The sequence below is a fragment of the Schistocerca cancellata genome, chromosome 4, assembly GCF_023864275.1.
Source record: "Schistocerca cancellata isolate TAMUIC-IGC-003103 chromosome 4, iqSchCanc2.1, whole genome shotgun sequence".
Lineage (NCBI taxonomy): Eukaryota > Metazoa > Arthropoda > Insecta > Orthoptera > Acrididae > Schistocerca > Schistocerca cancellata.
The window spans coordinates 628,397,702-628,421,648 of NC_064629.1; the positions used below are offsets into that span (position 1 = coordinate 628,397,702).

Here is a 23,947-nt window from a genome sequence, read left to right on the forward strand (position 1 = left end):
ATTCATAAGTACCTTCAGAGTTTCAGATGACTGTAAAAACTAAAAAAACTTATAGAAAATAAGACTCATCTTGGTAGATAGAGCATTTCTCCAAGTTTTTAAGTCACTTTACAGGTGCTCCATACAGGCATCATTTCTAACACAGAAAACATCAATACAGGTCGAACATTGTGTGTGTGCACTTCACTGAAGCCACAATAGCAGCCCACTTGTGACAATATGGATTTGTCTGCAGGTTCTGACACACCTTTGCCCTAACGGTGCACTACACAACACCACCACAGCACATATTACAAATCAAAACCTAGAGACATGCTCTATCCATTGATAGGTGTCATTTTTTGTATGTCCTGCAGTTTTCACACAATCATCTTCTGAATATCTTTGTTTACAGCAAAATTTCTCCTTGTTGATTTGTCAGGCATACTGCTGGATATTGTCATCTTCCTTGCACAATATTATTGTGTCATAACTCATTTCCTTCATCAGGTCTGAGACCGATCATCGGATAAAGTGTGCCCATAATTTGTACCTTTCTACCTTCTCGCTACATTTGCAATCCACTCCCACAACCCCCACCCCCAGGTATCCATGCTGGGAAGGCAGAGGGTACAAATTATGGACTCAATCCATCCATCAATCAGTCTCATCATCAGAGTATGGGGATAATATATACAGTATTGTCAAGATGCCACACAAACTTCTCCAAGGGAAAGGATAGATGCTCAGTTCTCTCACCTTTCAGTTGACATGTCCGGATAGGCAAATACAACAAATTTTTGCTAGGACCAAGTACCATATCAACTACAGATTGGCAAACAAGATCAAACATGAAACAAACATGATAGGTACTTGTGAGGGAAAGTATCTGAGACATGGGCCAAAGACTACATGTGACTGATAGGGAACTTTTACACCTGTATGCAGCAGACTCACTGACACAGAATGATCAGAACTTGGTAGAGAGTGTCTCCTGATCTATAAAAGAGTGCACACAGAAGAATGACACAGAAAACAGATGACACACCCATTGTGATTAATTTAAGTGACAAATAGTTTGATAACATCACACTGAAGATATTCAGCAAGGGCTTCAACTATGCACCAACACCCAGCAACACATGCCTATCTAAGTCTTTATTAGTGCAGCTACCAACAAGATTCCACCAAGTTTTGTGGAGAAAGTTTGCTGTGGAACCTGCAAAGAGATTATGAACACAAAACCAGTGAAATCAAACATCTACTGAGACAAGAGGTTGGTGCTGAAGAAACTCCATAGAGACAGCAGCATTGTGACATTACCAGCAGATAAAAGAAACATTGCACTCATTATGCAGCAAGTGGATTATAATGAGTGAATTCACCAACTTCTTGATAACCTGGCATGTAGACGATTGGAACATAATCACTTGTCTGGAGTGGATAGGAAGACAAGCATTTTATTGAAGACAATAGGAATGCCAGACATTGTCATTGAAGGATTATGGTTCAAAACACCAGTGCCACCAAGGCTGTATCTATTACCTAAAGTGAACAAAGAAGAGAGATCATCTGCATCCAATTGCCAGTAACACTGGGGTGGCAATATACCAACTGACTATGTACTTGAAGGTACAGCTGAGAGCACATGTTTAGGAGTGCATTCACCACATCTGTAGCTCAGTGGGTTTCATAGAATGTCTTAAGAGCTTACATTTTTCAGAAGTGGACATAACGGTCAGTTTTGATGTGGCCTCCCTGTTTACCATTGTGCCACTCAATGAACTTTTGGAACTGATTGCTGAGAAGTTTAATGATATTGTGATGGGCCTATTCAGGCACATACTACCCTCTAGCACTTCTTATATAATAGTAAGTATTACGAACAGGCAGAGGGAGTAGCCATGCACAGTCGCCTCTCTCCAGAGGTTGCCAATCTACTCATGGAGGTCTTGAAGGAGGAAATATTAAAGACATCACTGGAGAAACTCCTACATGCTTCTTCAAGTATATGGCCGACACCTTTCTGATTTGGACCCACGGTAGGAACAGACTCAATTAGTTTTTACAGTGCCTAAGCTCATATCATCTGAATATAACATTCAGCGTGGAACTTGTAAAGGATAGTCAGCTACAATTACTGGGTGTGCTTGTCAAATGAAGAGTGGGTGCTTTTTTGGCCACAGTGTATATGGCAAACCAACATACACTGACATATATCCAAGTAGCTGCCATCATCCAGCACATAAAAATGGGGTCCTAAGACAGTGGTACACAGAACACGCTCATTATCAGATGAAGACAGTTTGATGTTGGAGATGGAATATCTATGCATAGTGTTCTGAAGAAATGCATACACTGACAAACAGTCTAAGAAGGCCATTCACACAGGCACTCAACCATATGACAAGGGAGAAGAGCAATATAACCCCAATGCTGTGGCTTATCTGCCCTATGCAGGATCTATCTCAGTCAAAGTCCACAGGATGCTGCGAAAATATTAGATGAAGCGTTTGTCTAGTTCACCAATCAAGATCAGAGGGCTACTGGGGAACTCTAAAGATGACCTTTGTTTATGAAAGCTAGGAATTTATAGTGTACTTTGTCAGTGTGCCAACAGGACAAATGCAAGACTTGTCCACATCAGGTGCCAAGAACATCAACACAACACACTTTTACAAGCAACTAACTCAGCCATCAATGGACACTGCTTGGAACTTGATCATTCCATGAGCTATGAAGAGATTAGAATCCTGGCTCAGAGGCCCAGATGTTTAGACTGCACAGTGAGGGAGTCAACTGAGATGTGACTGATGGATAACCTAATGAATTGGGACATGGGCAATCAGCTGAGTAAAATTTAGGGTCCTGTGCTTGCAGAACCCATCAGCACAGAATCCTCAGGCACATTGCCGGTACAACGGATTGACAATAGCATGTCCCAGAATGATCCAAATAGGAACTGACCACAAACAGAATACAACAAACTTCCTGGAAAATTAAAACTGTGTGCTGGACAGAGACTCAAACTCGGGACCTTAGCCTTCGTTGGCAAGTGCTCTACCACCTGCGCTACCAAAGCATGACTCACGACCCGTCCTCACAGCTTAAATTCCGCCAGTAGCTCATCTCTTCCAGAAGTGCTAGTTCTGCAAGGTTCACAGGAGCTCTGATTTCTCTTATTTTATTACAATAATCATTTTTCCCTACATAGGTGGGTGTCAACAAAATATTTCTGCATTCAGGCAGAAAGTTGAAGAATGAAATTTTGAGAAAACATCTCACTGCAGTGAAATTTGCCTTCATTTTGATGATTGCCACTCCAACCGCATATCATATTTGTGGCACACTCCCTCCTCTTTGCGATAATACAAAACAATCTGCTCCCCTGTCCTATCTGATAACGATCTCATACTGGGCAGCAGTACTCTGGCAGAGGACGGACAAGTATAGTGTAGGCAGTCTCTTTACCTCTTACATCTTCTAAGTGTTCTGCCAATAAAACACAGTCTTTGCTTTGCCATTCCCACATCATCATTTATGTGATTGTTCCAATTTAAGTTACGCGTTATTATAATTACCAGGTAGTTAGCTGGATTGACAACCTTTAGATTTGTGCAATTTATAGTGTAACCGAAACTTTCTTTTCGTAGTCGTGTGGATGACCTCACACTTTTTTTATTCAGAGTCAGTTGCCATTTTTCGCACCATACAGATATCTTGTCTAAATCAATTTTCAATTTATTTTTATCTTCCAATTACTTAACAGACAGTGCTGGACAGTATCTGCAAAAAATCAAACATGGCTGCTGAGACTGTCTCCTAAATCGTTTATACAGATCAGGAACAACAGAGAGCCTGTAACAATTCCCCGGGGACTGTTTCAGTCAATGACTTTCTGTCAATTACTACAAACAATGATCTTTCTTACAGGAGACCATGAGTCTAGTCACACAACTGAGATGATAATCCATAGGCACACAATTTGATTAGAAGCCACTTGTGAGTAATGGTATCAGAAGCCTTTCAGAAATCCAAAAATATGAAATCAATTTGAGATCTCCTTTCTATAGTACTCACTACTCTGTGAGAATAAAGAGCTGCTTGTGTTTCATAAGAACGATACTTTCTGAATCCATATTATGAGTCACTAGACAGTTACCTTTGAGGTAATTCACAATGTTCAAACACAGTATATGCTCCAAAATCATACTGCAAATTGTCATCAGTGATATTGGTCTGTAATTCATTGGATTACTCGTATTTCCTTTCTTGAGTATTGGTGTGACCTATGCAACTTTCTAATCTTTCAGTGCAGATCTTTCATCAAGCGAGTGGTTGTATATGGTTGTTAAGTACAGAGTTATTATATCAGCCTACTCTGAAAGGCATCTAGCTGGTATAAAATCTGGACTGGAGCACTTGCCTTCACTGAATGATTTAAGTTGCTTTGCTACACTGAAGATATATACTTCTAAGTTACTCATGTTATCAACAATTCTCGATTTGAATTCTGTAATATTTACTTCATCTTCTTTGGTGAAGAAATTTCAAAAAACCATAATTAGTAACGCCACTTTAGTGGCACTGTCATTGGTATTGTTACCACGGCTATCGCAAAGCAAAGGTATTTATTATGTATTGCTGCTGGTGTAACTCACATATGACCAGAATGTCTTTTGATATTCCATCAGATTTGGAGACAGAGTTCCACTCTGAAAACTATAAAAAGCATCTCTCACTCAAGTTTGCACAAAATTTCCAACTTCTCTAAAACTTCGCCAGTCTTGGGGATCTTACATTCGTTTGAAGTTGGCGTGCTTTTTTTGTTACTCCTGCAACAGTGTTCTGATCAGTTTTGTGTACCATGGGAACCAGTTCCATCCCTTATTAATTTATTTGGTATAAATCCCCCCATTGCTGTTGATACTATTTCTTTAAATCTAAGTCACATCTGGTCTACACTTACATAGTTAATTCAGAAAGAATGGAAGCTGTCTCTTAGAAAGATGTCAAGCAAATTTTTATTTGCTCTCTCTCTTCTTTTTAAATGGATATATTTTGCATTTATTTTTGGTGGGTTTGGATGTTACAGTATTCTGTCTTGCTACAATGACCTTGTGGTCACTAATCCATGTATCTGTCGCAATGTTACCTATTTGGTTGGGATTATTTGTTGCTAAGACATTGCATACGTTTTTGCAAAATTTGGCTCCTGAACTAATTGTTCAAAATAATTTTTGGAGAATGCATTTAGCATTATTTCAGGTGATGTTTTATGCCCACAACTGAGTTAATGTGTATTTTCATCAACATATTGCAGTCACCAGCAATTATAATTCTATGAGTGGGGTACCTATTTCAAATGAGACTCAAGTCTTCTTTCATCTGTTCAGCAACAGAATCATTTGAGTTGGCAGTCAGTAACATGAAGCAATTATTAATTATTCCAGTGGTCAAGTACAACCTTTACCCATACTAACTCAGAGGAACTTTCCACATCAATTTCACTGCAAGATAATGTACTTTTAATAGCAACAAACACACCACCATCAACTGTATTTCATCTATCCTTTCAGAACACCATTACATCCTTTGTAGAAATTTCAGCTGAACTTATCTCCAGCTTTAGTAGCTTTCAGTACCTACAATGATTTGTGATTCAGTGCTCTATGTTAGTGGCTGGAGCTCTAGATCTTTCCCAACACAACTAAAATGATTTACTACTATAATACCTATGGTTCCTAGGCCTACCCTTGTCTTCTGTTTGACCTGCGCTCTTTGATATTGAAACCCCTTTTGTTCTTTCCTGAGACACACCAACCCAAAACACTGCCCAGTCCATCTCTACACAGTCCCCACTACCCACACAACCTTCACCGGTGTGTAGTGGACCCCTAAACTATTAACCAAGACCCAATACCTCACCACTATATGGTGTAAGTTGAGGAATCTGCAGCCTACACAGTCACAGAACAAACAGAGCCTTCGATTCAGACACTCTACTCAGCTCTGTACTAAAGGTCCACAATTGGTTCTGCCAATGATGCTACAGATGGTGAGCTCTGTCTTCATCTCAGAAGCAAGACTGGCAGTCCTTACCAATTCAGATAGTCCCTAGAAACAAGAGAATCTCTTCCAAATCCAAAGCAGCACACACCATTAGTAGTGACATGCCACCACCTGCAGCTGACTGCACCCTGTACCCTTCATGGCATCCAGAAGGATCTATTCCACATCTCGGATCACTGACTCCCCCCCATGCAGCAAGCACAAAGAGTGCACACTAGACTACTTCCTCTCCTCGACAGTCATGTCCCTCAAGGGCACCATTACAACCCTAAAACGGCAGCTCCCAACTACCAATAATCCAAGCCTCTGTGACTGTCCGAATCTTGCAGGCTGAGAGGTTTCCTCAGAAACAGAACAAGCAGCTGCATCTGGTTCAGTATATTTATCAGCATCTTTATCAGTGTGGGCAGTAACTGGAGCAGCCACAGTAGTGGACCAATCGGGGGACAAGTGGTACATGCTGGATGTCCTTCATATCCCCATATCTGGCCTCTTGACAGTTATGCCCACTGGCAACAACTCACACTGCGTGCCCAAAGCCAGCATCACATGGAGCTGCGAGCACAGTGTCTCTAACTCAGCCTGCAACTGAACACAGCATTCTCAGTCCCTGTCCCTACTCCCAGAGAGTTCATTTACACTAGAAATGAACTCCATGAACATGTTTAAAAAAAATGCACAAATGAACTAACATGAGTTGTGGACGAAATTTAATATTCAAAGCTGTGACCATTTCTAAAATTTATTTTATTTTTAAAATGTAGTCCTTTTTGATGTACATTTTAAGTTTTTTGTAGGTTACAGCTCCCTTCTTTATATGTATAGGAAGCAGTTTTTGAGTGGTTGAAATTGGGTCTGAAACAGCGTTCCGCCACTAATTTTCACTAAGTGAACACTGTTTTAGTGTAATAATATATTATTCCTGATTATACCATGCATTGCTCAGCATAGTGCATACAGTGTGCAAATAATAACTGTTTACAATGTATCACAGTGGTCCGGGTGAAGTTGAGATGAACAAACTGACATATTGGTCTATCAATCTGGGAAACAGCCTCAAACTAGTCTCAGAAAACCAGCTATGCTACACGGTATGTGCACCGCAGGAGATTTTTACTAATTTGCCCTTGAATATTAAAAGCCCCTTGTTTTTGCACTTGCATAAATGTAAAATTGGTTTATGAGAATTTTACCTTACAATATTGTTAATTTTAACAGCACAGCACAAATGAAGAAAGTGCCTTTGTTGTATCTGGGCGACACTGTGGTGTGAATGTCATGTTTCTGTTAAGAATGTATTGAGTTACAGTCAAGATATCTGGCAGCACCAATGCATACTTGAGAAACACACTGTGCCCCTTTTGTCAGGATAACCACAGCTGATGTATCTGGCTGGTTCTTAATATCATTGAGAATGGTCTCTAAGGCAAAACCTAATGGTACAGTAATGCAAATAAATATCAATTTCTGATAAAAGCTTATATCTCATATGGAAGAATAACTTAAACCTTCAACAAGTTAGTAACAGATGTAGAACATAAGTAAACAAGCTAATTGAACACACTTTTATTTTACCCTTTTTTTTACAGAATCATTGCCTAAGACAACACAGCTTAAGTTGATGAATTCTTACAGTGATTATATAAACAATAAGAATAATATGCAATACATGAGAACACTCATCCTGTGGAAGCTTCTTCAGAAACCTTAGAAATGCTATAATGTCCTCTCAATAACCTCTCAACTGTTTTTGTGGCCAGAAATAAAAACTTATTTCAGATAAATGATGATACACAAAAAAAAAACCATAAGATACCAGGATGAAACAGTGCCACCTGACTACAACTTCACATGACTCATCACTCATAATCATCTTGCATTTTCCCACATGCCAAAGACAGCATTGTTTACACAGTGTGGCAATTTTATTCAGTGAAAATACTTCTCTGATATTACTAAGATTCCCCCCCCCCCCCCCCACCCCTCCATACAAATTCCAAGTTTTCATGAAATACTTCCTACTTTACATGCACTCACTCTTCAAACTACTCTTTTTTAATTGTCACTTTGCTTTTTTTCTTTTTTTTAAAAAAAGGTTGTTATATTAACTTAACTATGTTGTTAAATTAACTTAATTATGTCATGTATTGGAAAATTTGACTCGTTCCACATCATTACGAAATATCGTATTCATGATCCATGGAACTAGAATTAATCTAATCTAATCTGTGTGTGTGTGTGTGTGTGTGTGTGTGTGTGTGTGCGCGCGCGCGCGCGCAACTGGAGGTTTTTTTTTTACTATCCAGGATATAATATTCAGTTGTAAGACTGCTATAAAATTATAGACAAAAATTAAAAATATTTTATAATAAATATCATTTCTTCTTGGAATACAAACTATATTTGTAATCTACAGTATTTTTGCATTCTGTCTACATTACACTTTTGCCAAATTAATAATGAGGAAATTTAGCACTTTTCTGTATCACTAAACAAACTGACTATACTGCTATGCTCCTTCAATACATTGTGAGAGTCAGACAGGAAAAAAAGGTTACTGTGAAAATGTAAAATCTTCCCACGCTAAATAAAATGTACTGTGACAAAACTTTGAGAGAACACGAACAACTCTGAATGAATTTATATTCAGTGACTGAGCACTGAATAAAGATTAATGATAATAGTAAAATTATAAAGTGTGTATTCTCAAATTATTTTTCCAAGTACATAGTAATATAATATGTAAACTGGGTCATGTTGAGCAATATGTGTCACAATGTCAATTATCAGTCCAAATTAATATAAAAGTGACATGCTGTATGAGGACGACACTAAGGTACATAATTTGTTACAAATGACATTAAAATGTTTATGCAACTGTTTCAGTTTTTCTCATCCACTAAAGTTACATTATTTGTATTTTCAACCTTATCATTTTGATTGTGACCAAGCAATCCTACTTCATAAGTGTCATTCACTGCAGATTTAATTTTTCATTGCTTCTATCAATGTTTTATTGTTCTTTAAAATTTGGATACATTTGTTAGCAACTTGTTTACTTCGAGTAGTATACTCCTTTTTTTTCTGCCTCTTGCATCAGAGTAGCCTGTTTTTAGCTACGTAACTCTGTTTGTTGAACATTCACAGAATGCACATTTATAACACCGAGTTAAAGAAATTTAGTTAACGATATGATTTTTATCCCAATTTACTGCATAACAGCATTACATACTTGGCAAATTTGTAATTACTAGTTGTTCTTTCAAGAAGGCAGGCACTACAATTTAACAAAGAAAATTAATTATATCATGGGTCAGAAAGGGAAATCATTTTACCTTTTCAGATGTATCACCAAAATTTGTAAAACAATTTTTCTGTGCCACAATAAATTAACATTAGACAAGTTATGCCTGGGCAGGTTGTAAGTTCACAGAATTGGTACTTTATAGCTTTAGTTATGTAACCCTTAGTTAGTTGTTTTTCCAGAAGTACTGAAAGAAGTTTGCCCATTAATTTCTTATTCAAATTGAGGTTAATTTCAGTAAGCCGCAGATGATGAGAATGTGCAGTATCTGTCAACAACTAACGGAGACTGGAGCAATATTTCACAGACAAATTTTTGAAGTGCTGCTTCATACTATTTGTTCTTCAAATTGACTGTATTTTACTGTATTAATATTTTTAACCATCTTCATTTAGTATCAAATACTAAATAAGCAGCCTTTGTGGGGTGTCAGTAATTACTAATATTTTTCAGCAAGAACTGTGGACCATGTTTCACGAAGGCTCTCACTACACTATTGTCATTGCTTACATGAAGCTTGACACAATGATAAAGTTGGCAACATGCTATTTTCAATTATGGAGACAGAATGGGTGAGGGCATGAGCCTGAAAACATCCATCTTTAATTGTGAGTGAATGATTAAATCACAATCACATGAAAATTTCCTTCCACAAATTCAATGCGTACAATATTAAGTATCTGGTACGATGAAAAGTTCTTTGATGCCCCCCAAACCAGGTTTGTATAAGAAGAGGGAGGGAGGGGGAGGGAGAGAGAGAGAGAGAGAGAGAGAGAGAGAGAGAGAGAGAGAGAGAGAGAGAAATGATATGCTAGCCACAAATGAATATTAATTATTTTACTTTTGCCGTACGCACATTATAGCATTGGGCTGCAACAAACATCTGGAGTTTATGTTTCAGATAATTTCTTGGAGTGTCCAATAAGATTTTTTAATACTGGTGGATTTTCAGTTTCAAATCTCTACTGCATGTAATTTGTTAAAGTTTTCTGCATTGCTGAAAAGATCTTTGATCAGAGCATTAGAAAAACATTAAAGCAACAATGAAAATTATTTTTATATTATTCATAGTGACTTTGGATACAGCAATTCATTTAAAAATATTGCTAAAATGTTATTTTATAAAAATGTGAAGGCCATCTACTGATATTTATGAGGCCGCATTAAAAATCTGCACACAAGGTATCATTTATATATTCTACATCTACATCTACATCTATACTCCGCGAGCCACCTTACGGTGTGTGGCGGAGGGTACTTATTGTACCACTATCTGATCCCCCCTTCACTGTTCCATTCACGAATTGTGCGTGGGAAGAACGACTGCTTGTAAGTCTCCGTATTTGCTCTAATTTCTCGGATCTTTTCGTTGTGATCATTACGCGAGATATATGTGGGCGGTAGTAATATGTTGCCCATCTCTTCCCGGAATGTGCTCTCTCGTAATTTCGATAATAAACCTCTCCGTATTGCGTAACGCCTTTCTTGAAGTGTCCGCCACTGGAGCTTGTTCAGCATCTCCGTAACGCTCTCGCGCTGACTAAATGTCCCCATGACGAATCGCGCTGCTTTTCGCTGGATCATGTCTATCTCTTCTATTAATCCAACCTGGTAAGGGTCCCATACTGATGAGCAATACTCAAGAATCGGACGAACAAGTGTTTTGTAAGCTACTTCTTTCGTCGATGAGTCACATTTTCTTAGAATTCTTCCTATGAATCTCAACCTGGCGCCTGCTTTTCCCACTATTTGTTTTATGTGATCATTCCACTTCAGATCGCTCCGGATAGTAACTCCTAAGTATTTTACGGTCGTTACCGCTTCCAATGATTTACCACCTATGGCATAATCGTACTGGAATGGATTTCTGCCCCTATGTATGCGCATTATATTACATTTATCTACGTTTAGGGAAAGCTGCCAGCTGTCGCACCATGCATTAATCCTCTGCAGGTCTTCCTGGAGTACGTACGAGTCTTCTGATGTTGCTACTTTCTTGTAGACAACCGTGTCATCTGCAAATAGCCTCACGGAGCTACCGATGTTGTCAACTAAGTCATTTATGTATATTGTAAACAATAAAGGTCCTATCACGCTTCCTTGCAGTACTCCCGAAATTACCTCTACATCTGCAGATTTTGAACTGTTAAGAATGACATGTTGTGTTCTTTCTTCTAGGAAATCCTGAATCCAATCACAAACCTGGTCCGATATTCCGTAAGCTCGTATTTTTTTCACTAAACGTAAGTGCGGAACCGTATCAAATGCCTTCCTGAAGTCCAGGAATACGGCATCAATCTGCTCGCCAGTGTCTACGGCACTGTGAATTTCTTGGGCAAATAGGGCGAGCTGAGTTTCACATGATCTCTGTTTGCGGAATCCATGTTGGTTATGATGAAGGAGATTTGTATTATCTAAGAACGTCATAATACGAGAACACAAAACATGTTCCATTATTCTACAACAGATTGACGTAAGCGAAATAGGCCTATAATTATTCGCATCTGATTTATGACCCTTCTTGAAAATGGGAACGACCTGCGCTTTCTTCCAGTCGCTAGGTACTTTACGTTCTTCCAGCGATCTACGATAAATTGCTGATAGAAAGGGGGCAAGTTCTTTAGCATAATCACTGTAGAATCTTAAGGGTATCTCGTCTGGTCCGGATGCTTTTCCGCTACTAAGTGATAGCAGTTGTTTTTCAATTCATACCAACCAAGTGAAATTAACATATATCTGGAAAGTATACTAAACTACCTTTACTTCACAGCTCAAAAACACATTGTATTTAGATTCAAGCTTAATTAGTAATTCATTTTAAAGCAAAATAATTTCATATTTGGCATGCACCACAGTTTGTTCCATCACTATCAGCTTTCCAAATATGTAAAACAACACTTTAAAAACATGCTCACGACAGAAAATGGAAGCAAGGAAGGCTATCAATGATAATGACATCAGACACTGATGATAGTGATCCCTAGTGCAAAATTACTACCATATCAAGTTCTGGAAGCAGGAGGAAAGCAATAAATCTTAAAGGATAGTATTTCATATTAGATCTATGTAATTTTCAATCCACGTGTCTAGTATGGCATTTTGTTTCAAATAGTGGTAAATGTTAAAAGATAATAGTTTTATTATCACATTGCTGGTAGCATGCTGGAAATTTATAAAACGTCTTCACACACACACTATGGCTAAACTGACAAGCTGCATTGAATTACATGAATAAAGCAAATAGTGACCTCAGCTTGTAGATCACTCTACACCTACCCATCAGCATTATTACGAACATAAACAATGGAGAGACTGCACTCTCCAGAAGACAATACACCACTACCTGCTGCAGCAAGAGGATCGGAGAGTGTGTGGCTGCTAGACACGTGTTACGGAAAATAACCAGTGTGATGATGATAACAGTATATTACATGATAATAGTTATTTATCTCATTGCTTTACAGACCAGTTGTCCTATCTTTATGCGAAGTGTATCATTTGTTAAGTACCTACAATGTGGTGACCCTGATGAAACTTTCATGGAACAGTTACAACATACAACAGCAACAAGAGCAAATGGAACAACTAAGACGACGATAATAGCACCAGAAACAACTGACTTGGCAGCTACTGTGTGATGATCAGCAGCTGCAGCAGCACATGGAAAAATTGGCTGTGCTACAACAGCAACACCAGGAGCAGCGATGAACCCAGCCAAAAGCAGAAGGACCAACTATGGCAGAACCACTAAAGTTTCTGAATATGCATTGTCAAGGAAGCCTGTGTCTCTATGCCCTGACATTGCATGCCGGCCACCTGCCACTGAATAACACCAGTTCCACTAGCACCCCACATGTGACTCTTCCTGTACCTTCTTGTAACTGCTACTCTGGTGAGTCTTACTGCCTGCTGCAGCCCTCTGAGACTTTCCCCAGTGCCGCAATCGAACCGCAAGGCATTTAGCGTACCAGGCCTCTGGATTGATTGTCTGTAACTCTGGTTTACACACATCAAAAGCCATTTCGTCACTGCCTGGATAATGTAAGACTCCACCAAGTACGCAGACATGGTAGCACTATTAAACAGTCACTCCACTAGCAAGGTTAGCAATGTTACTGCAAACCTGCCTGCCTCTAGAAAGTACAAGTTACTAATAGTGAGCTCATTGGGTGGCTTTCCCACAACACGCAATTCTTAGGACAATTGTTGCACAGGGAGGAAACTGGCAACAGGAAGCCCTCACAGTTCCTGTGGAACCTCTGCAACTTGACCAGACCACCTGGACCCATTCCAATAGTTCATACTGATGCCTTGCTTGCCAAAGATGCATTGCACCCTGCTCTCAATTATACAAGAGACAAAGTTGAGCAAGCTGGCAGAGATCGTGGACAAAGTACTTGAGGCTGCCACTCCACATGTGTTTGCTATAATGCCCACCAGAGACAGGCTAGACAACATCACGTCTTGTCTTGACGAGTTAATATGGCAGGTCACAGCCATTCATGTATACAAATGATGAGACCGCATGCCACCACACAGATGACGCAGTATGCGCTACTCACCCTCACCAGACCAGAAGCAATGTTTTTACCATTGTAGTTTTGGTGACAAAGCAAGCAGGTACCGATTGCCATGTTCCTTGGTGGGAAATGGGAATGGCAGCCTCCCTGACCTGGGAGGCTGGTCTGCCAGCAGCACCCCAAAGGAGAAGTGAATATCAGTTTGTGTGTGTGTGTGTGTGTGTGTGTGTGTGTGTGTCAGGCATCTGCTGTGGCAGCCATGACATCATGCAAAGCAACTTAGCAGCTGCAAATGATTTGCTCATAGGCACATATGAGCTCGTGACTTTAAAATTGAACATTTCTTATTGAAGGTCAATTGAGTAGTGTTTTATAGTCGCAGACTTGACCTGCACTATTAATGGGCTAGATTTTCTGTCTTCCTATGACGCCAAGGAGGATGTGAGGAATGCTGTGATTTTGAACAGGGTCACATCATTGAAGGTGGCATGTCAGCCCACACAGTGCAGCGATCTCTCAGTGTACTTGCTCACCACTGGTGCACCTGCTGAATGAGTTACTGACAGCCACAGAACCCACCGAAGTTCCACCATCACGTTGCCACTCAACAGCGTGTAACATCAGGAGCACACCTGGTCTTCCTGTTTACTCATGGCCCATACACCTGGTCCCTGACATACTCGGTACCGCAATGAACCAAGCAGGCATGGGACGACCATCGACAAGCAACTGTGCCTTTCCCCTCCATCCGTACCAAATAAACTCGACAGCTGCCACCCCCATTGCAATTATAGAGGACTCAATATGTTGACAGTTGCCAACTGGTACCCTATACACCACGTTGGAGATTTTGGATGTCAGCTGGTGGGGCATTAACTCGTCTAGACGAGAGTCGATGTTGTCGAGCATGTCTATAGCTGTGTGGTAAACTTGTGGAGCGGTGGCTTCAGATACTTTGTCCACGATCTCTGCCAGCTTGCTCAAGTTTGCCTGTTGCGATATCGAGAGCAGGGTGTGATGCATGTTGGCAACCAAGGCATATATACATATTTTTCCCGATGACCGACCTAGTAAAATCCCATACACAAATATATGTGGGAATAGAGGACACCTATCAAACTGCAATAACTATGCTCTTTGGATCACTTTAATCCCTATAAATGTTATATGGCCAATGGATCACAGCACAGGCTTTTCAGCATTTTATCAATAAAGTTTTGTAGGTGCTAGATTTCTACTTCACAATCACAGAAGATCTGTTGTGGCACCACCATTTTCAGAAGAACATAAACGACAGTTACGCATAGTTTACCGAAGATCTGCTGAAATCCTCATAAATCCAGCTAAATTTATCATGGAAGCTAACAAAGTTTAATTCACTGATCTTTATGTTTCTGTGACCCATACGTATCCACCAACTGAGTGCGTAGCTGCACTTGCATATTACCCAGGCTCAGAAACAGTGCACGAAGGGCATCAGTACTTGGGGATGATAACATTTTACATATCTTTTTACCTTGAGCTGTTGAGGCCCAGACACCATTCTATGCCTTCATTGATCCACGCCTGTTATTAGGACTGGTTTGCTACAGGCATCATTTGAAACCTGCCAGACAAGCTTTACGCAAACCAGCCTTTTTGTGCCTCCAACTGCTGACTTCCCCACTAGCAATTACCTGGGGTGCCTCATCCTGCACTTTAAGTGTCATGCTAGAACAGAATATAAATGGGCATTGACAGCCTTTGAATTTCTTCCCCAAGAAGATCACAGAGAAGCAGCAATCTTTGCCACAACGTTACACTGAACATTCAGCAGCCTATGAAGTTGTTGGATACTGCCAATTCAAGGTGGAAGGGCACATCCTCGTTACACACAGATCATGAGCCACTGAATTTTACATTTTTTGTTGCCACAAATTAAGTATCCCCCCGCTGATGTCAACCAACTAAATTTTATTTAATCATCATCTTCAGGTGACTATCAACAGCAGTAATATGTTTTGGAAAATGCACAACACAAAGCTGTGTTGTATTCATTTATTATTACTACCAATTTCAGTCCAAAACCAACATATTTGAATCTGTGGCAACCTAAGGAGAGAAACCATTTACAGAAACAGCAAAAGATACAGACTGTTGTACAAATAACAGAACATACAGCGATATGAAAGAATGAACAATACTACTCACATGTCACACAAACTGAGACATGGAAACACATTCACTAGTATTTCATTATAATTTTGCATGTCTAGCAAAGTTAAAATTAACAAATATCAAGCTGAGATCCATTTGATAGCAACAGAGTAACTGAACATATGTAGTCAAGATGTAAACAGCTTAGATGTGTGATCCACGAGTAGTATTGTTCATTCTTTCATATCACTATACATTCTGATATTTATATGACGATATGTGTCTTGCTGTTTCGGTAGTTGGTGTTTCTTGTTGGGCTGCTACAGATACCAAGATGATGGTTTATGACTGAAACTGGTCGTAATAACAAATCTATATAACTTCTTGTCATGCATTTTTCAAAAATAAATTTTATTACTCAATTTACAACAGGCACTTGCCAAATAAGCAATTCGAAAAAGATCAACGCCAATACTTTGTCTACAGTGGAAAGCATTTTCACACCTGTGGATTCCACTGAGCTGACAGAAGTGCAAAATGATGACAAGGGAGTTTAAGGACTCACTGAAAGGTGAGACAGTCCTGCACTATTGTCGTATGCCACAGTCAGGCACTTAGGAGCTGATACACTTTGACAACTCAGTAGGCTGACAGCAGCCACGTATGTCTGCCTTTTTATGACAATAGCTTTTCTTCTCTAGACTGTCTCAACCATCCAGGAATCCATGTTACAAGGACACTAGAAACAAAGTTACATAAGTACTGCTCTACGGCGACTGACAGAGATCGAATCGGACTTCATGAAGAACAATACAAGAAACTTCTACAGAACGTTCAGAGAAAATATGACTGGATATCAACCACCCAACTTGCGCTTCAGAAGACCAGATGGAACCCTAGAAACCAATACCAAAAACAATTGTGACATTCTGGCAAAGTACTTTGAAAAACTGAACACGGACCCCCCCTATGGAAGAAATGATGACAGAAACGAGCACATACAATCCAGATAGTGAACCTCCAACTCTAGAAGAAGTTAAAGAAATAATCAAGTCACTCAAGAATCGTAGAGCACCAGGAGAAGATGGCATCATCGCGGAAATCTGGAAGTTACAAGACCCAGAACTCACCAAAGACATCCACAGGATCTTGGAAGACATCTGGAAGACCATGAAAATTCCTGACGACTGGAAAACTGCCCTGATACACCCACTACACAAAAAAGGTGACAATACTGACCCAAACAACTACAGAGGAATATCCTTACTACTGGTCACATACAAGATCCTCTCTAAAGCTTTACTGAACAGACTAGAATGCCAGACCGACCACTTGATTTGGGAATACCAAGCAGGCTTCCGTAAAGGGCAGTCTTGTGCGGAACAAATTTGGAACCTGAAAATGATTTTACAACACAAACAGAACCTGATCATTACCTTTGTTGACTTCAAAAAGGCGTACGACTCTATCGACTGGAAAACTCTCTTCAAAATTCTAGCAGAATACAAAGTAGACAACAAAACACGGGCTATCATAGAGCAACCTTTAACCAACACGACCTCCAAAGTAAAGTTCTGTGGGGAACTATCAGAGCCCTTTGAAATTCGCACAGGTGTCCGACAAGGCGATGGCCTCTCACCTCTCCTTTTCAATCTGGTGTTAGATAAGGTCAGAAAAGAATGGGAAACATCACAACAGGGGATAACCTTAGGAAACCTACAGATTAAATGCCTGGCTTTTGCAGACGATTTGGCGATTGTCACGAAAGGTATAAAGGAAACAAAAGACGCTATTGAAAAACTGCACGAAATCGCTTCCAAAACTGGACTACAGATCTCTTACGAAAAGACACAGTTTATGAGCACAAAGAAACTCTCATCTCTGAACACAAAGTATGGCACGATTTACAAAATGGCAAACTTCAAATACAAATGAGTGGACATAACAGAGACTCAAACAAAGAAAGAAAGACTAAACTGGACAAGGCATACAAAGTAGTGTGGAATCATTACAACAAGAAGTCTATCTCACAAAAAGCCAAATTACGCCATTACGACACGGTGGTGCTCCCCGAGGCACTATATGCAGCAGAGACCACACTAATCCTAGGGCATACACGTATCAGACAATTAGTAAAAGTAGAACAGAAAATACTTAGGAAAATATTTGGCGCAACTAACAACAATGGAATATGGATCAAGAAACCTACAGAGGAACTGTACAAACATACGGAGACAATCACAGAAAAGATTAGAAAACGCAGACTACAATTCTATGGACACCTATACAGAATGCCATCACACAGGCTGACCAAACAGATCTTTGACTGGGTAACCACTAGAAACAACAAATGGGTGGCAGAGGTAGAAAACGACCTGAACCAATTCAACATAGCAGCAGACACAATAAACGACAGAATAAAATTCAGAAACATCATTAAGAAAAGTAAACTACATGAGATACAATGTGACAAACGAACAGGCATAAAATGGACCGAAGAATGCAAGCAAAATCACAGCCAGAAGATGAAAGAAATATGGGCAACCAAAAAGGCAATCAAGATGAAGCCGAAGACACGAAGCCGACAAGAAGCATGGACAGAGGACTGGAAACAGAAACACAGCAAGCGAATGAGGGAAGTTTGGGCAGCAAGGAAGGCAGCAAAAGGAACTGGCCATGTAGTTTAGTCCAAATGCGCTCTTTAAGGGCAAAACACCAATAATAAGTACTGCTCTAAATGGACTGAGACTTTCATTCCCTACCAGAAGTGTACACTAACAAGGCATAAATAAGCTATCCACTCTGAAGTTTCGACATTTTAGAGGCATGATTCTCACACATCCACTTGAGCTTGATAGGACCACCAGTCACAAACAACTACTGGCACTGCCTTATGCTCATCAACAGATACACAAGGAAGCTGAAGATATTCCCACTGAAAACAAACTGCCAAGAATATGGCATGTGCGCTTACCTGCATTTGGATTTCACAGTTTGGTCATACCCAGCAAGTGACTTTCAACCAGGGCCAACAGAAATATTTTCATGCAGTGGCCTGGCTGTATAGTATACACGATAGGGAGTTCACCATATCATGCAGCCGCAAATGTCATTGTGCAGTGCCTACAGCATTCCTTGAAGGCTGTTATAATGTGCCACATGATGGCTTTGCAGACTGACAACACCCCCCCCCCCCTCTCCCAAGAGTGGTATTGGGATTGCACTGTGTATTTAAAGAAGACCTGCAAGCCTCCTCAGTGGAGCTTGTGTATGGTGAACTCTGAATTTGGGAAAATATGGCGTGATAATTTGTATTCTTACTTTGCAAAATATGACTACTAGATGACTTTTTGCATCAAGAGAAACTAAACTTTCACATATAATACTGGTCATCAAAAACTTTTTCCTGTTTCCCTGCCCCCCTCCCCCCCGCCCGAGCATGTGGTTAGGCAGGATCCTAACAGCACAGCTTAAATTGCAGCTGACAAGCACATTTGTGAATTTCACTGCTGCGCGCCAAACATTTTGTGGGTTACCTGGCTGAAAGGCTGAATACATGTTCTGTCAAACACTTTGACTTTTTTATTGAGCACTTTTGCTGTATAAAAACTGATTTAAATGAAATGTGGTCAAATTCAGTTGACACTAATAATGGTATGACAATAAGTGAACTCAATGTCAACCTTCATTCATTATATATTTGTGCTTTTGAGTGTAAGCAATGTCACATTTTACTAGCCAATTAATGAGCACACTTCCATACTAAAAAATACCAAACTGAAAAATAAAAAAAGGAAATTTATTCTATTCATAGTCTACAACGGAAATAGTCCATATTAACAATTATCTGAAAGCCATTAGAATTTTCCAGCATTTTTTGGCAGAATATTTTTTATGATTATAATTTTTGTCACTATTTCATAAATTTAATCAGACTATGGCAGCGTATCTTCAGGGTTACAAAAGAACAGGAAATGAAAAATTTATAGATTTCTCCATTATAGACTGTTTTATGGATACTTTCAATAAACAGAAACATAGGGAGATAACTGAATTTAAAGAATTACTATACTTATTCTAGCTCACAATTACAGTTCCCTCAAATCACATTTCATGAAATGTTTTTAGCACTGAACAAAATACCTCAAATTACATTAGTTTCTAGTAAAACTACTGCAGAGGGCAGACAATATTTGAAAAGTTATATATGTCATGGAAAAAAGTATCATCAATCAAGAGAAGAGTAATCTTGCACCCGAGCAAATGTTGATATGTTTCCTTAAGGGAAGTCACAGTCAATTGCTTCGTCTATTCTTGTCAATCTGCAAAATAGAATAGATAAAACAAAACCTAATCTTTCATGGATGTAGATAAGGGAATAAAAATGGACCGTTGTGGTGGAAAAGGTAGCAGAGAGAATGATGAAGGAAGGAAGAAAGGAAATAAGGAGGAAGTGAATTCAGCATTTCAACTACTTCAAAGTAATTTGGGAGAAAGAACAACTTAACTGGTGAAAAGCATGGAAAGAAATTCAATATGTACATTTCAAAATAACACGGAAAATCATACAGAATGAGCAACTCATTATATAATGAGAATCTGAAATACCTGCCAGGCATAAAAGCCAGAATATTTAATACAACAGAAATCAGTTCACTCACAAAACAGTTAAATGACAAACAGAAACATACACAAATAATTCAAGATGTTGCTAAAAACACAAGCTAAATGAAAGAATACACTGATCAGCCAAAACATTAGGACCACTACCCACCACAACTTTGGATGTTGTCTGGTGGTAATGGGGCAAGCGACACAGTAACAAAAGTATGTAAGCACAGCAGACATGGATGGGAAATCACACTAACAAAGATATGGGCTGCAAATGGGGAAATCCACTGAGATGAGCGACTTTGATGAAGAGACTATTATTATTACACAGAGCCTGTGAACCAGTACTGTATCTCAAAAATGGTGAAGCTGGTCAAATGTTTATGTGCTATTGTCATGTGCATCTACGGAAAGGGGTAGGACACTGAAACTGCCAACAGGTGCTAAATGGTTGGACATCCACGATTCTTCACAGAACAGTGGGTTCGGATGCTTGTCTACTCTGTGAAGTAGAACTGATGGTATTCTGTGGCATCTCTGCCGAGGAGCACAACGCTGGTGCCCATATAACTGTTTCAGACCACACCATTCATTGTACGTTGTTGAACATGGAGCTTCACAGTGGACCACCCCTACGTGTTCATATTTTGACCAAACGACATCGTCAGTTACAACTGCAGTGGGCATGGGACCATTAGGATTCAACCGTGGATCAATGTCAGCTCTTCAGGTGAATCACATTTTTGCTCCCTAGGTTGCTGGTCATCTCCACAAATGTCACCGAGGTTAGCAGCAGCTTGAAACATGCAACACGCCACAGATGCAGGCTAGTGAGAGCAGTATTATGCTATGGGAAACATTCTCCTGCACTTGCATGCGAACTATGGTAGTAATAAAGAGACACGGTGACAGCTGAGAACCACCTGCATCCTTTCATGCTCGATGTCTTTACCGACGGTGATGTCATCTTTCAGCAGTATAATTGTCCATGTCTTTGAGCTAGAACTGTGCCACAGTGGTTTGAGGGGCATTATCGTAAACTCATGTTGATATATTGGCAACCACATTTGCTTGATGTAAGTCTTATGGAACCCATATGGGTCATTATCAGGTGCCTTCACCATGTATGCAAATCAGCAGCTGGTTATTTATGCAAATTACATGACCTGTGCATAAACATTTAATGCCACATACTCCACAAAAAAAAAAAAAAAAAAAAAAAAAAAAAATTAAACAAATCAAATCCCTGATATGCTGAATCAGTTATGGATTTTGTTCCAAAGATGGACAAACAAGCTATTATGTTGTCACAATGTTTTGGCTCATCCGTGTACATATCAGGAAGTGAGAAAAAGATGACAGTATGTTGCCAGTTAAAGGAACACACATAAATAGACAGATTGCAAGTGTAAGTAATGAACAGTGATGGAAAGAGGAGAACAACAATGCTATGAGAAAGATCTGATGAAGAACGAAGATAAAAAACAAGCATACGACAGAAATAAAGGTAGTAAAAAATTATAAGTGAAACCAATGTTAATCAAAATTTTGGAATGTGCTGGAAATGAATGTCAGCCACCCTAATTTTGAAACATCAGTGAAGGAGGAAAAGTGGGCTGGGTGAAGTTATCAAGTGGGGAATACTTGTGAATCAAGAGGTAAAATGAGCATACTGTGTGTGTGAGGTGTGTGTGTTTGTTTTGTGTAATGGTCTATAAACTCAGTTGCCACAGCATTGTCATTATCCATTCTCACGGAAAACTTTGTTGTGGTCATACAAATATAGAATGCTAAACCGAAGTAGCTCATAGATGAAATTGATGTTCTGGTGGGTAACTTGAGTTAAATTTACATGTATAGATTATGGTTGAGTTTGAGCAGACAGATCCACATTACACTGGTTGGAAAGTGATTGCCAAACACACAAAAATATATGGCTGTCAATTATTGGGCATCTGAGCCATGCTGGAAAAGTTATCAGCATAATCATTAATATAAATCAGAGAGATTAATTTGATATAAAAAGGTCTGAGATTCATAATCTGCCAACATAAAGATCATGTTTGCTCTCTCACACCACATCCACTCACTTGGAAGCAAACAAAAACAAATTCTTATAATATCACTGTAGTCTGTGTTTAAAACATACTTTATGAAAATATCACACAGATAAAAGGAAACTAAACTAATAAGTTGGGATACTGCGTCTGGTTGACTACTTATCCAATAAACGAATGACTTCCCTCTCCCTACAAAAAAGGTATTACCTTCAGCAGGAGGTGAAGTACTAAAACTTCTGAAACTCTTACAAAATGTCTCACCATCATGTAAGATAGAAGAAAGGTAGGCCAGTAAGTCTTTCTGTAATTGCCATGACATAAAATACATTCTGGTAAAAGTGGTGTACAGAAATCTAAATGCCATAAGCCCCCCCTCCCCCACATATTGGTGGTTGCTCTTACCTACATACATAAATGATTTATTAGACTGGATTAACAACATTCTCAGATTGTACACTACTGAACAGTGAAAATAAGTTTGCTTTATCACTGTATGGGAATGCAGATCAACTTAGATGGTATTCCCATGCAACATACTACATGGTTGCTTTTGTTAAATGTAAATACATATGAGCTAATGCCCATAACAAAGAGAAAGAATCAAATGGTGTGATTACAGGAGTTGTCAAACTTCTGGACCAAGTCACATCAAATTTATGACTTTAATTTGAAACTTCCTTCCAGATTGAAACTGTGTGTTGGCTTGGATCCTTCCGCAAGCTTCACTTAAGTTCTCCTTCATACCTCGTGGGACTAGCACTTCCGGAAAAAAGGAGTGCAGTCCTGCAACATATGTGGCTGAAATTTTGTGAAGTTTGGAGACTGGGAGAGATGTGGTAGTGGATGTAAAGCTGTAAAGGTGGATCATGAGTTGTGCTTTGATAGCTCAGTCAGTAGAGCATCTGCCTTCAAAAGGCATATGTTCATGGCTTGGGTCCTGGTCCTGCCCATAATAGCTGCTGCCATTTTGATTCTAATTGCAGGTAGTATGCCTACCTACCTGACAGTGCACAATGCTGTTAAATGACAACTAGCGCTGAATGCTAAGGGATGTGGGCATGAGTTGCTATGTGTAAGTTGCTTGTTATGAACCCCTCTACCAGCCCTCTCGCTGTATAGGCATTACAAGTTTACAACAGTTCACTTCGCACATGCTTAGCTTCATCTGCATTCTTTTCCCTCATATACCTACTCACCCCAACACAAAGCAGAAGATCACCTCTGTTCACTGTTTTTATTTAAAGTGCACATATCTTCACTGTGCT

General features: G+C 39.4%; 1 protein-coding gene across 5 annotated transcripts in view; it reads right to left on the reverse strand.

Moving 5' to 3' along the window:
* LOC126183189 (microtubule-associated serine/threonine-protein kinase 2) overlaps positions 1–23,947 on the reverse strand; it is a 247,513-nt gene that overhangs the window by 11,012 nt on the left and 212,554 nt on the right. For 2 of the 5 annotated variants that reach the window (XM_049924931.1, XM_049924929.1), the window contains one exon: positions 19,812–20,333. The exons of the other annotated variants lie outside the window; for them this stretch is intronic. In XM_049924931.1, the coding sequence (XP_049780888.1) occupies positions 20,307–20,333 (27 nt within the window). In that variant the 3' untranslated portion in view covers positions 19,812–20,306. Of the gene's footprint in view, positions 1–19,811; positions 20,334–23,947 lie in introns of those variants that run through there. 5 annotated transcript variants of the gene reach the window in all.